This window comes from Malurus melanocephalus, unplaced genomic scaffold (genome assembly GCF_030028575.1).
Source record: "Malurus melanocephalus ecotype Western Australia unplaced genomic scaffold, MMel_1.1 scaffold_62, whole genome shotgun sequence".
NCBI classification, from domain to species: domain Eukaryota; kingdom Metazoa; phylum Chordata; class Aves; order Passeriformes; family Maluridae; genus Malurus; species Malurus melanocephalus.
Genome location: NW_026623294.1, coordinates 549,847 through 563,894, shown reverse-complemented (window position 1 = coordinate 563,894; position 14,048 = coordinate 549,847). Strand labels below are relative to the sequence as shown.

The 14,048-nt window shown below is 38.9% G+C and overlaps 1 protein-coding gene across 1 annotated transcript in view; it reads right to left on the bottom strand.

Annotated features, from left to right (window-relative positions):
* Positions 1 to 373: 373 nt before the first annotated feature.
* The window catches only part of SDC2 (syndecan 2), a 59,993-nt gene continuing 46,318 nt past the window's right edge, over positions 374 to 14,048 (bottom strand). The window contains exons 2-5 of the mRNA XM_057366244.1: positions 12,448 to 12,559; positions 4,730 to 4,863; positions 3,842 to 3,977; positions 374 to 2,629 (exon numbers count right to left, since the gene is read on the bottom strand). Coding sequence (XP_057222227.1) covers positions 2,466 to 2,629; positions 3,842 to 3,977; positions 4,730 to 4,863; positions 12,448 to 12,559 — 546 coding nt within the window. The 3' untranslated portion in view covers positions 374 to 2,465. The remainder of the gene's footprint in view (positions 2,630 to 3,841; positions 3,978 to 4,729; positions 4,864 to 12,447; positions 12,560 to 14,048) is intronic.

Genomic DNA, 14,048 nt, shown 5'->3' with positions numbered 1-14,048 from the left:
AGAGGATAATGTATATGCATGGAAAAAAAAGGCAAATGGTGAAATAAAGCTGAAAATTTACCACTGCTTCTGTTTGTAAACAGATGCAGGAGGAACCAGACAAGTATATTATTTGGTAGTCTGCATAATTACAAGATGTCTACATTGGATAAAGTGGCTTGTRCACTAGATATAGAGGCAGAGTCTAACAAACATAAATAAAATCAAAACAGCTACTTATTATCAATTTGCTTATGAAGGAGGAGACAGTTTATCTGGTGTTTAATATTTATACCTATACTTACATCAATATTCATTGCATCCTTAAAAGAAATTCAGATCTACTACCTTAAGCAAAGTGGGCTTCAAAAAACTGGATGTCAGACTATACAAATAAAGTATTAGTTTAGGCATGGTAGACTTTATTTTGGCACTTTAACAAATGCTTTATTTTACAGCAGTGGCACAGCATTTGCCAGAAATTTTCTTTTCTTGGCACAGTTATTTCAAGCAGTTATTTTACTAATTGAAGTTCACTAAATATTGCACAAGATATACCTGTTAAATTCTTACCCTGTTTTTACTTGCTGAACTTGTATGGCTTTGAAAAACTTGCCAGTTAAGTATAAGTAAAAAGCAATATATTAAATATTTTAGCACACGATAGCATTTGTTTGCTCCTAAATGACCACTGAACTTGGGACAGCAACAAATACAAGTTGCGGAACTCTTATCTGAAGAGCTACCAGATCTTATTTACAATACATTGCCATTTCTGAAAAGCACTTCAGCTTGACCTCCTGAACACCTGTATTTTGGAAATCTCAAAAATAAAAAATGAGGAGGGGCAGAAGCAGGGCAGAAGACGAAGCCATTTGTCTGTTACAAAGCATAATATAAGGAGGCAGACTATCGTCTTCTCCCCATGTCCCTCTACCCAGCACCCATCTAAGGTCTAAGCAACAGACACTTTTCTCTTCTACTCGGAATATTTCTTCCTTCTCTTATGAAGATATTCCACTTGTCTCAACTCTTCTGCTGGAGTCTGAACAGAATAAGCCAAAATTCTCCAAAGGGCCAGGGAAAAAAACAAACCTGAACAACAAATCAAAACCAAATACACACAGTAAATGAACTGGAGGAGTCCTCTGAATTTTACAGTAGGGAAAACAACATTTTCAGGAAAGAACAGGCCTGTGTCAACACTGCCATTAAACATAATGCAGAAGTCGAATGTCTCACAACTAATACACCAGATTCAAGACTAAAACACTCCCACTTTTCTCTGTCACTTCAGCAATAAAACTGGTGTGGGGATCATCCTGGTCAACAGCCTCTTTTTGGTCTGGATTTTTAGGATCTACTAKATGTATCCTGTGACATTAAAACATAAGCAAATAGACATAAAATGAAAAACATACAAAAGTATATCACAATGGAATTCTCAGTATTAGGCCACATGATTTATTCAGTAGTGTTTATGTTCCCAAATTACAATTATGTCTATCCATGTAAGACTACAAAAGTTACCATTAGAATTGTCTGTGCTTATAAAATACCAACATTTTCTTTTACTGTTATATACTCATTAACACCAGTCTGCAACGAGTCACATATAATCATAGGCACTTCAAAGGCTTTAAAAGACGTTTACAACTTAAATGCATTTTTAAAGAACAAAAATTTAAACCTCTACTTGTACCTTCAAATTGCAAATAATTAACAAATACAGTGGCCATAGAAATCTGCAGCAACTTCTCAAAATACTGTTAGAGTCTTTGGGTTTGCTTAGGTTCGTCAGTAGCTTACTACAAATCTTCCTTACAGGAGATTTGTTTAGTAAGAATACGACTATACAGTTTGTAGTAATAATCCAATTTTACACATTAATTTGCTGTTACAAATCTCACTGAAGCTACAGGTATGCTGAGAAACAATGCAAAGTGTAAAATTGATATTCTGACACTTAAATTTATACAAAGTGGAGGTTAAAGTTTACATAGCTGAAAAATTACATTTACACTAAAAGTTACTGTTATCTGAATTATCTGAAGACAAATTGCACCATGACAACTACAAAAAGGCATTTTTTTTTGAAACAGATAAATTAATGAAATAAAAACTAACTTGTAAGATCAATCTGAGACATGCTGACAAAAATTAAACAACTTTCATTGAACCATAGGATAAAACAATAATTTTCATTATTTTATATTTATGCATAAAGTTTTAAAAATCATTCAGTGAACATCAATGGTTTTATAAAATAATGCTTTGCCACTGTTATTCACAGAACACTGCAAATGTTAAGTTTTAATTTTACATTTTTAAACGAATATGTGAAAAGTTTTAAATACAATGGGGTTTTATCATAAAGGTGCCGTAATGGCTCTTTAATGAAAAAAAAAAAAACTTCATTATTCTATGCAAAAGCTTTATTTAAAAAAGTTCAGTGATCTCATAAATAGAGACACTAAATAGGAATTTTATGCATAAAACTCCTTGGTAGGTGCCTTTTGATAGGCAGCACAGGATGGTTTACGTTCACCAAGGTCGTAACTGCCTTCATCCTTCTTTCTCATGCGATACACCAGCAGCAGGATAAGGAAGATTGCAAAAAGAAAACCAATAACTCCGCCAGCAATAACAGCTGTAATCAAAGAAACAGAGATTCACAATATGCCAGAAAAACAAGTTTAGCACCACACTTCTTTTTCATCTCACACAATGAGTTTGCTATTATTTTCAAATTGCAGRAAAGGGCTCCCATTATGCAACTGTCTTCATTATTAGTATTCTGAAATGTACTGTCAGAAAGCTTGTTTGCATTCATGAAGGCAATCATTTAAAACAACATTTCACTTACAAGTCAGAGATCCAACAACCCACAAATCTAAAGAAGTGATTACATTTTTTTCAAAATCTAAATTAAGAAGACCACTAGTACTGCCAGAACATAAAGCTATCTTTCAAACTCATTTTTCAATAGTTAGTTACACTTTCAATTTTAAAAGATTTTGTTACCCTAGCTAAGAAATGGGCTTTTCCTGTTCTCTGTCAGTTTTCACTCTGACCCTATGCTGAAATAAACTTCCTATTGATGAATAATAGGAGAGAACACTTGATGCACTTGTGAATGTGTAGAAAGTATCAACTCCCAACCAGRCTTCAAGAGCAAACCCACATGCTTCCACTGATGTGGATTTACAGCTATTTCACATTTGGATGCTTATAGGGAGATGTGGTCCAAAATGGTGGGACTCTCATGGCTCCCAACTCCCCTTCCAAATACATGGGGGAAAAGTCTACCTGTAAACACTGTCTTTAGGCAAAAAAAATCTCACAGGTGGACAGCTTGTGCCTCCCTGGGTTATGCACAGAAATAGATCCTCTTCATCCTAAGGGATATCTGTACCCTAATGGATTGTCCTTATCCATCCCTTTCCATCTACCCATGCCTGCCACGAGTTCCTCCCAGGCAGTGCTCATCTGCATCAGATGGACCAGATAGTAATGTTTTCTTGTGAAGTGAGAAAGACATTTCTTCATTGCAAGCATCGATCAAATTCCAACTCCTTCTCTGAGCTGTGAAAGCTCCAGATGCACAGATGGCAGTATTCAACTTGTAGGCATCAAATAAATTAGCAACAGAATTCACTATTAAATATTTCCCCAAGATGCCCAATTCATTCTCATCAAATCAGCCACTGGCTACCCACTATGAATGTGCTTAGTACTAACGTGTTCAATACTACGAATCTACCAAGAAAACTCAAATGGTGAGTTTGCATTATTTGATATGGATTCCCTCTGTTTCCTGTTTTATTTCTGGTGAGATAGACCTTGGCAAACACTGCCTCACCTGCCAGAACTTCCGTTCTCTGGAAGAGGTTTTCTGAATGCTTCTGAGTGAACACATCGGTGTCATCCCCTGGCTCATCACTCTTTTTCTTGGCATCCARCTCAGGCCTTTCCTCTTTATCAATTTCTTCAGGTGACTGTGACACAAAAGAGAAAACTGCTGTGAGCAGTCACGTAGCTGTGGCTCCACACACATACTGCACAACACCAACTAATGCAACTYATAGGAAGCTTTTAGAGCACAGAAAACTGGTCTAGACATTGTAATTGGATCTATTTGTCGTTAGGATGTCAGAATGAAAAACACTTCCCATAAGTTTAAAACCTCCRGAAGTATTTAGCAGACAGTTGCTAATATTGCCTGTGTTTATCAGAATAACAGCCTCTGAATGAAATAACAACTCTGAAATTAACACATCAGATTTGTTACATGCAGAGTACCTTTGAGGGTAACTAAGACAGTATTATCTATGGTGGTAGAAGGAAATACTAAAATACTAAAAGGAACGTGCTGAGTGTTCGAATTACAGCCAAACCATACAGCATTCTCCTTTGAGAAGGGAAGTTTCACACAGAATTTTTTAATAACTCTTTGAGATATGTAAAAAAGATACAGCTCAGACTCAAAGGTATCTCGAGAAACTGCCTAGTATATCGTGATATGTTCTTATTTTGCATCTCTGTTCTTTCATGTGAAATCCAGAYGTTCCTACACAGACTTTCTGGCAAGAATGAAAACAAACAGCTCCATAGTCATTTGGCAGGCTGTAATAGCATTAAGTAAAGTTTGTAGGTGCTTTTTAATCCATACTAATAAAAGACTTAACATCAAGCCATCAACAGGGTACAGTGGAACCATTTTAAATGATGTTGCTCTCCAGCCACRCACCTTTGTTTGTGCAGGCACCTTGGTCTGCATTTTCACTGTGGTGGTCTCAGTGCTTGATGCATCACTAGTTGTCGGTAACTTTGGAAGTGTTCTGGATGTTGTTATCACTGTGCTATCCTCATCTTCTTCGGCACCTGGAGACAAAATGTAACACTTCATTGACCTGTGAAATTTTTTCAGATCAGTTACATTTTTTATTATGACACCAAGGTAGAGGTGCTTGCACAGCTCACCCTAGGCAAGGGGCCTAAATGACAATGATRAGATAAAAGTGTGAGTGCAAACAGTGTGCCCAAACTGTCAGGGGGATATCTGCCCCAAGCGATCCCATTAAAAAGGAAGGGAGTGCATCAGCTGGAATAAGTAGCAAACAGGAAATCACCAAGATACTTTTCAAACAGAAGAACCCATCGTGAAAAGAAGTATGAAAAAAGCTGTATTTGTTTACTTGTATTAGGGGCTTGTATTAAAATACATTTACTTGTATTAGAAAGTCTGGAGTGAAAGCAGCAGCCATCAGGGCTGTGTGACATGCGCAGATCCCAGTTCCATAGGGTCTGATGAGGTCCCATGGCATCAGGGGCTCTGCTGGAGCTTGGCAGTGCCACCCCACACATTGAATACCCCCAGCAGCTACCTCCAGCTTCCCCAGAGGCACCCCTGGAACCCACACCCTGGGGTGCAGGGTCTCCTCCTGGGGGTGGCAAGAGGTGATTATGGGGCCCCAGGCTCATATGGAGGTACATATGCAAGACTGTGTGAACAGAGGGTCCTGCACACTCAGATGAGGGGAGCTTACACACCCATGGCCTGTGAGACAGGTGTCTGAGTGCATGTGGCACACATTGGATCAGTCACAGAAAGTGATTTAGAAATTTGTAGTTGCTTGTTAGCATTTTATAAATGGTAGGTATTGTGGTTGTCTGTTGTACTGCTGATATTAAGCCTAAAAGTATAGTTCAGTGATTGCTACTTAATTATGTATCGTAAATAAAKCAATGAACGTCTTTATCCTTACTCAAACCATATGAACTGAACAGTTTTTGCCTGTAACATAGTGYTTCAACAACAAAATTTCTCCTCCACAGCACATCTGTTGAACTCTAAAAAACAAAGCAGTCTCTATCTACAGAAAAATTATGATTACTTTATGTTTCAGTCACTAGGAATTCAYATGGTTTTARACTCCACATAATTCAGGAGCMCTTTTCTTTTGAAATGAGTAAGAGGACAAAAAACTCSCTAAAGATTACCTTAAATTCAATTTCCTCCACATTCAAAGCCCTGCTGGAGTATGAAGGCTCCTTTAGAATAAGGTAATGGACAAGTCTAATAAATATCCTTTAGTGATAGTGAAAGGAAGAAGACACAGGAAAGAGACTAAATTATTAGCAAGGCYTGAAAAAGGAAAAAAGAATTGACCCATTCTTGGACTGCTCCTTAGGAATCTCAATGTGTTCTGCTCGTTACAGGCACCGGTTACCCAAGTAACTATTGGGTAATAAATCTAACAAATGTGCATAAGAATAGTTCCTAACAAATAAAACGCTCTTACAACAGAACAGTATGACTCACTCATTCCAAAGTGATTTTTTAATTTATTTTTTTTAAAGAAAGAAAACAGGCTGAAAATATGAGCGTAATAATGATGTTTTGAAGTCATGATCAAGAATTACACACACTTGGCATTGAAAGGAGGRGCATTAACAAGACAGTAACTAAAACAACCTCTGTATGGTAGAAAATTTACTACAATTTAAAAAAAAAGTACTACATTAAAGACACTGGCACGGAATAATATTGGGGAAAAAACTTTCAGAGATAATAAAATTATGGCATGACTTCCAGAATGAAGACCTCACAACAACAATCAGATATTTTCCTRAAATGCTACTCAAAGATCAAAAAATCAACACCCTGCTTCAAAACAGAGGTGAGGCAAGGCATCCAACAGGAAATTTTTTCTGGCTTTGACTCAAGAGGTTTCTTTGAGAAATAATGGCCCACTGGATAGCTCAATCTACTTKAGCTTCCAAAGTTCCTCCATATTACACAAAGCTTTTACAGTCAAGGAAATTAAAATTGATAATCARATTAGAGATCTGATAAAACACACTTTGAAGAGTACAGAAATGTATTTTCTTCTTTTCATGAAATGAAAAGTCCCATTTAATCACAACTGTTCCTCCAAATCCTTAGATGCCACCTTTGCTTCAGGCAATAGTTGTGTCTGCCAGATAAAGTGGGGAGCATTACAGGTCTGAACSTCTTTGGCTAAGGAGGATGCAGATCTATGTTCTCTCAACAAATGGGTGACTAACCTAACCCCTGGACTAGTCACTAGATTTGCACCAAAGGTACCCAAATCTTCTACCTGCAGCCTCAGGGGAATCCTGACAATCCCCAAAATGTTGAAGCAACTATCATTTAGGCCTGATTCAAGGCTCAGACACATCCCCACAGTTCCTCCTTTCTAATTAGCTTCATCTAAGCAGGTCTCTGCTTGGCATGGAGTAGATTTAAACAGGGGGAAGTCACTTCCCTTGCTAAACTGACAGTGTTTTTGGAACTACCTGTAAATAGGCCTGAGGGACCAAAAAACACCCACTAGTTCTCCACAGAACATAACAACAGCATTTTACATAGTATCATGTTCCCTAAGAAGCACAAAAAGGAGCATCACYAAATCCAGGTAAGATTGGAAAGAAAAAGCCTGCAGTGTCATGAGCATAAATTCCAAGGAGGTTGTTAAGTGTAAGAACTTACTTCTTCCTCTGGAAAATATCATTGTTTCTATAGGTAGTTTCTGGATTTGGCCAGCTTGGTTGATGGTGATGGGTATTCACTGCCTTGAGTCCCTCTTATTGAGGGCCCCACAAAAAGTCTGCAGCAATTAAACTCATAGCCATCTCTGTGGCAGAGGTCTTTTATCCACTGTAATTTCCTCAGGATGTTCAACTGCTGTCTTCACAGTGGTCAAAGTAGCTCTAAATTGTGCTGCATTACTGGAAATATGCAATATAACCCTCAGTGACATGTCTAGTAGCCACCCTTGAAAGCCAGGAACATCAATATTCTCTAAGACACCTAGTGCTTGAGGAAACTTGCCAGGAAATCAAGATTGTGCCAGCTTAAACTACTGCACAGAAAGTAGAAATTACTGTATAGACAGTAGTATTTTTGTAGAAAAAAGCCCATAATAGTTAGCACACTTACTTGCAAAGCACGCAGTGATTAACACTTCCTACCAATCATTTCACCCTAACTTTTGGCATCTTATTTATCTGTTGTTGCATATCACACTCTGGGAGTACCACCACCACCACAAGCAAATTTGTGATAAGGTGGGCACACACATAACCACCTCTCTTTCACACCTTCCATCTCTATCAGCAATGTGACACATGCCAAAATGACACATTTTTAGCTGACTTATCTCACCTCCATTCACAGAAAAGTCCCCAGTGCAACCCTTAATCACCATAGTGTTAGGCACACAGAGATGACACTGTAAACATAATACTACTGCTCTGTCAGGGAACTGCAGCTGAAATAAATGGAGATGGTGCAAGGATATCATATCTCTCACAGCTCTCACACATGGAAATTTAAAAAAAAAGACAAAACTTGAAGGAAGATGAAAAGGAATAGTCCTAACTATATTGAAGTATAAGATCTGTCCAGTGCATCAAAAACACACTTTCAAACAGTATCACAGTAGGTTTTATGTCAGAGGACCTGGAAAAACAGGCAGTCAATGTCATGAAGCACGCTTGGGGATGGTTTCGCCGGYGGACAGAAGAAGCTCTTGCTCCAAGACAATCTGAATGGCACTAATGAGTGGGACTGTAGCAAATGGAAAACAAATACCTGCTGTGTTGCCTGTACCATGGCAGGGGAAGCACAGCAGGAGAGCTGTACCAGCCGGCCACACTGGCACAGGGGCCAGGAGCACCCAATGTCACCCATGGGCCCGTGCTGGCTCCTGTGCAGGGAGCTCCATGGGAGAGCATTTGTGCCCAGCAGCTTCCCCAGCGCCATGACCATGGCACACAGTCCCCCAGTCACGTCAGCCCTGTCCCCGAGCCCCACACCCCTCTGCCACAGGACTCCCAAGCTGTCTGCTGCCATTGGAGTGTCACATCAGCTTCTGTTTTGGTCAAAAGCCAGAGCAGATTGGCTCTTGCGTTTCTTGCAGAAACTCCAACCCCACCACGATTTTTGTCCACAAACAGCTCCCAGTCACAACATCAGAATACACATAGTTCATCCTGAACCAGTGCTCTCAACTCAAGCTGCTATTGACTGAGAAATGTTAGGCTGGGGAAGAGGAGAAGGGGAAGGAAAAATTTGCATGATGATCTGACATATATTACCATAAGTAACTTGAGAGAAGACACAAGACAGACAGTTTTCCAAAGAACCTGTAAATAAGTCTGACAGAGATGGTCCCTTTCCTTAACATAATGGGTAGTCATGCTGCTTAGTAGCTACTTTCACTTATCTCCAAGACCAAGGCTCAATTAAAATCTTTTATGTCAAATAAAAGAGTAGCAGTAGTTAGAAAAGCATTTCAAAATGTATATAGGCTTGAAAACTATTTTTACTTTTTATTATTATGCTATATAAAACACTAACACTAAAAAGAGTGATGATAGACTGAAACATCTTCTCAGAGATGGAGACTACAAGAAATAAACAATGGACTAAATCACTATGGATATTCTACTATTGATATAGGACAATCAGGAGGCAGGCCTGGCTCCTCTGGAAATTGCTGACCCATGGATTAAAATTCAGCTCTTGGACAAATGCACAACAGTAACTGAGTGTATATGGAGAATAAAGAGGTTATGAAGGGAAAGAAAAAACCAGAACGCCATCACCTTTGCTACTCCATACAAAAAACCCTCAGCCAATTTCTTTGAAATGTGTCATGCCTACAGTGACATTTGTCCATGTTAATGCTGCTTGAAGACCTGCAAGGGCATTAATGGTGGTACTGACAATTCCTGTTTATCTCCATAGGCCTGGTGGCAGCTAACAATTTTCACAGCAAGGAAAGGAGTCAGCAATGCTGTCATGTTGGATCTGTTTGCTTAGACTGGAATTACATAGCAAGAAAACCACTCTTGAGTGGGAGGGCTCTTCCTGCTAGAGACATTACATCACTGAGTATCAAGTAAAGGGAGACAGATTGAACGCAATATGAGAAAAACTGATCAATGGTACATCTGCAGGACACTTTCAACACAGAACAGAAGAGCAGTAAGTATAGAAGGAGTAGGGKGGAAAGGATGCTACTTTCCTTCCCTGAACTAAAGACTTCTTGTTTGTTCGAAAATATTAGATCTGGGTACTGTCTCGTGAGCTTTCTGCAGGGGAATCCAGCTTGTCTCAGTCTACAATGAGATTTGCCCTGTTTTCTTGTAGGAAAGAAACAGAGATTGCCAGACACAGCAGAAGTGCATTCCAACTTCCGCCCATGGCTCCAGGCTGAGCATGTGAAAAGAAAGAAGAGAAAGTCAAGGTGGTAAAATATATCTTTTTGGCTTCACTTTTACCACAGAATCATAGAATTGTTAGGCTTGGAAAGGACCTCTGGAATCATCCAGTCCAACCCCTCCACAAAGGCAGATTCACCTAGAGCAGGCTGCAAATCCATGTGTCCATTTGAATGACTCCAGAGTGGAACATTTTACAGCCTCCCTGGGCAGTCTATGCCAGTGTTTTGCCATCCTCAGTGTAAAGYTCTTCCTCATGTTGRGATGAAGCTTCTTGTGTTTCAGTTTATGGCCATTGCTCCTTGTCCTATCACTGGGCACCACTGAAAAGAGTCTGGCACTATACTCTCRGCAGCTGCCTTTGAGGTATTTGTAGGTGTTGATCCTCTCTCAGTCTTATTCTCTTCTCAGGCCCAGTTCCTCAGAATSTCCTCATAAGAGATGCTCCAGACCCCTCTTTKTGCCCCTCTGCTGACCCTCTCCAGGAGCTCCTTGTCTTTCTTGTACTGAGGAGCCCAGAACAGGACACAGCAGTCCAGATGTGGCCTCACCAGGGCTGAGCAGWGGGGYAGGATCACATCCCTCGACCTGCTGGCCACACTCTTCCCAATGCACCCCAGGATACCACTGGCYCTCCTGGCCACCAGGGCACTGCCAGCTCATGGTCAGCTTGTCACCCACCAAACCTCCCTGGTCCTTCTCTGCAGAGCTGAGCCAGCCCCCAATCTGTGCTGGTACTTGGGRTTATTCCCCACCCTMCACTTCCTYTGTTGAATMTTGGGTTAATMAAATCTGAAGCCAGTTCTTGTGTAGTCTTTTCCACTTCAAAAGCAGGTCTGTATTTTGAATCTTCCATGTTAAAAACAGCCAAACATCACAGAAGGATGAAAAAACTACACCAGACCATTCTTGATACAGCTACTTATTGTCAACCTTCCTTTCCTGAAGCTTACAAAGTCACCAGCATCTGAAGACATGACAGAATGGGATGCTGACTAAAAGTCCATTTTTCCTGGAGGTCAGAATACCCATTAGACAATCCTGGGAGCTGAATGAAATCCCCAATTCACTAATATTTTTTTTCCAAATGAAATACTAAWTTTTTCCTCAAAGAAGTCTACATCAAGTAGGTCCAGTTAAGCCTCTGATCACACAATGTAAAATTGCCCCAACAAAGGACTCTCAAAACACAAGGATATTACCCAGATATGAATGATGATAGGCTTGGATTTGCCTGACAGCACAGTCAGACATCTGCAGGCCTAATTTTAACATATATTTGAATCACCAAAATAAAAGAAAAACAAAAATCCATCTGAAAAATCTCAAGTGTAGCTTACAGGTTACACAGGCGTTAGAAAGAAGAGTTTATCTTTTAAAAGGTCACAAATATATATAAACATCAAAAGACATATTAAAAAAGAAGTACAGTAATGAACAAATACATAACATATTTGGAAAATAAATGGGATTTCCACAACAGCTCAGCAAATACTCACAGCAATAAAGAAATGTTTTTTTCCAGAACTACCATAAAACTACTTAGCTTTTAGTATTCAGAATCTCCAAGCTAGTCTAGAAGATGCTCCTCAAAGAGACTTTCTAAGAGAAATGATTAATGAGGTTTTACTGGCAGWTTTTTGGAAAAATTCTGAGCTAGTTACATATCTCTAATGAGTGTTTAAGTCAGAGAACTCAGCATGCTGTATTCACTATATGAATGTAATTTCCTCAGAGAAAATTCACAGTTTTGGCAGTATCTAGATTTCTAAACGTAAAAGAACAATAACAAAAGAGGAATGAACACCATGTTTACGTGAACCTGACTGCATATAAGAGAAAAAAGATTGCTGCTGCTATGTTTTCTTACAGAGTGCTAAATTAGCATGATGTCATGGGAGAACTAAGCCTTCTCTAATCCTTATTTCTAAACTCCAGGGAGATCTACACAGAAATCAGAGGGAAAGGCAAGAGCCAGAAGAGAGAAAATAACACAGTTAAATGATGCAACTAAGGAGTAAGAGAAAAGAGCAGAAAGTGAATACTTAAAACCCTGCCCACAGGGGTGCCCAGTGCTCTGTAAATAGCAACGCACTCAAGACATTCACTGAAAGTCTCATCTCCAGCTTAGAAAGGAAAACTGCACAAATTTCCGGCAAATAATTGCATGACTTGTTACACTTTTCAAAATCAATTTGTGATACATTGTCTCACCTGAACCTGACCCAGAAGAATAATCATCATCATCAATTGGATAGACGCCTGATGCTTCTTCAACAGAGCTGTTGTCAAGGTATAAATCTTTATCAGAGGTCAGATCTGTTCTCTGGAAAACAGGTAAGAGGGAATGGTTAAAAAGATAACAGTTCTCCAGCGCAGCAGTCTCTTCATCTTCACTTCTATTTTCTAAGCTGATGGTGGCACACTGAAGTTTGTACTTTCAGTTTATGCCACACATTCATCTAAGTTGTTGAAGAAATCTGCAAAAATTACAACATCACAAAAAAAAAAAAAAAACAAACCCAAACCTAAAGCTGCACAATGAAAACCACACTTCATCTCATTAAATGCATGAATGAATAAATAGGATTTGCAAATATGCTCCGCAGAGCTTCTGTAACAAGGAAGAAGCAAATCCTAGGACTGAAGCACTCTGTCAGGATCTCAAATGTACAAATCTATAYGCTGTCACACAAAGTCTGTTCATCTGATCACAAATTACAACGAACAAATGCATGTACCAAAACTATCTCAGAGGTTAATCAAGCTAAACCTCACGAAACTCACTCATAATTAGAATGAAAAACTGGGACTACATAACACAAATGTTCCTAAAACAGTGCTATTGATTAAGCCAGATCAAACAGCAAYATGCTCCAATTCCTAAATAAATACATCTCTCCTAAAATTTAACAGCATCTTCAAGTAGCTAAAAATCTGATTTCTTGTGACTATCACCACATTTCTAAGTCTGCAAGTATTTCCTCACTAAAGAGAGATTCTGTTAAAAGGAGGTCAAAATAGAACAAGGTATCAGTCATCTTTTAAATGGACAATTCAGGCTTGGAAAGACTAGGAACTGTCTTCCTCCACKGCAGCTTGTGCTTTCTTAACAGAGAATAAAATTGCTTAGGAGAGCCAGGTATCTTGGATAGCTGAGAAGGTTACCTGCCACTATTACTCCTATTACTTTAACAAACACTTCTGTCAACGTCTGTTTGTCATGACTTTTTGAAGAAAACATGGCAGTTGTAAGTGGACTTTTAAGAAAAAAAAAAAACAACAAAACCTAAATACCAAATGCTACATCAAAATATTCAGTATCTCATRTAAGCACTCAATCCTGCTTCCCTGAGTCCCCAAGGTTTCCAACTTACTTATTACTGCATAGCATTGACTGCCCCTTTTATTCCACCCAACATTCACTGCAGCTTTCCTAAAGGAATACCAAACTGTGGATGAGGAACCCCTGTATGCAAAGACTCACAYCTGACTTTAAAGGTAACTTTTTTCCCCAGAGGTTTAAAATTATTGTTGAAGACATTTGTAATTTCTTTTTAGGATTTTTTTTTTTTTTTTTTGTGACAGATTCCTGTTTAAAGCTTCTTCACAGCAAAACACTGCTCTTTAGTTTGATCTACAATAAAAAATTATTTTTTATGGAAAGCAGCAAGACCATCCTGACTATTAGCGGATTTCAGAGTAAAAGATTTTTGCATGGGGATACCTAACACTTCTGTGAACAGCTCTGAACTAAAACTCTGTGACTCTGGTTTTCTKCTACAGAGGAAAAGAAAACCAACATGATACTGGTC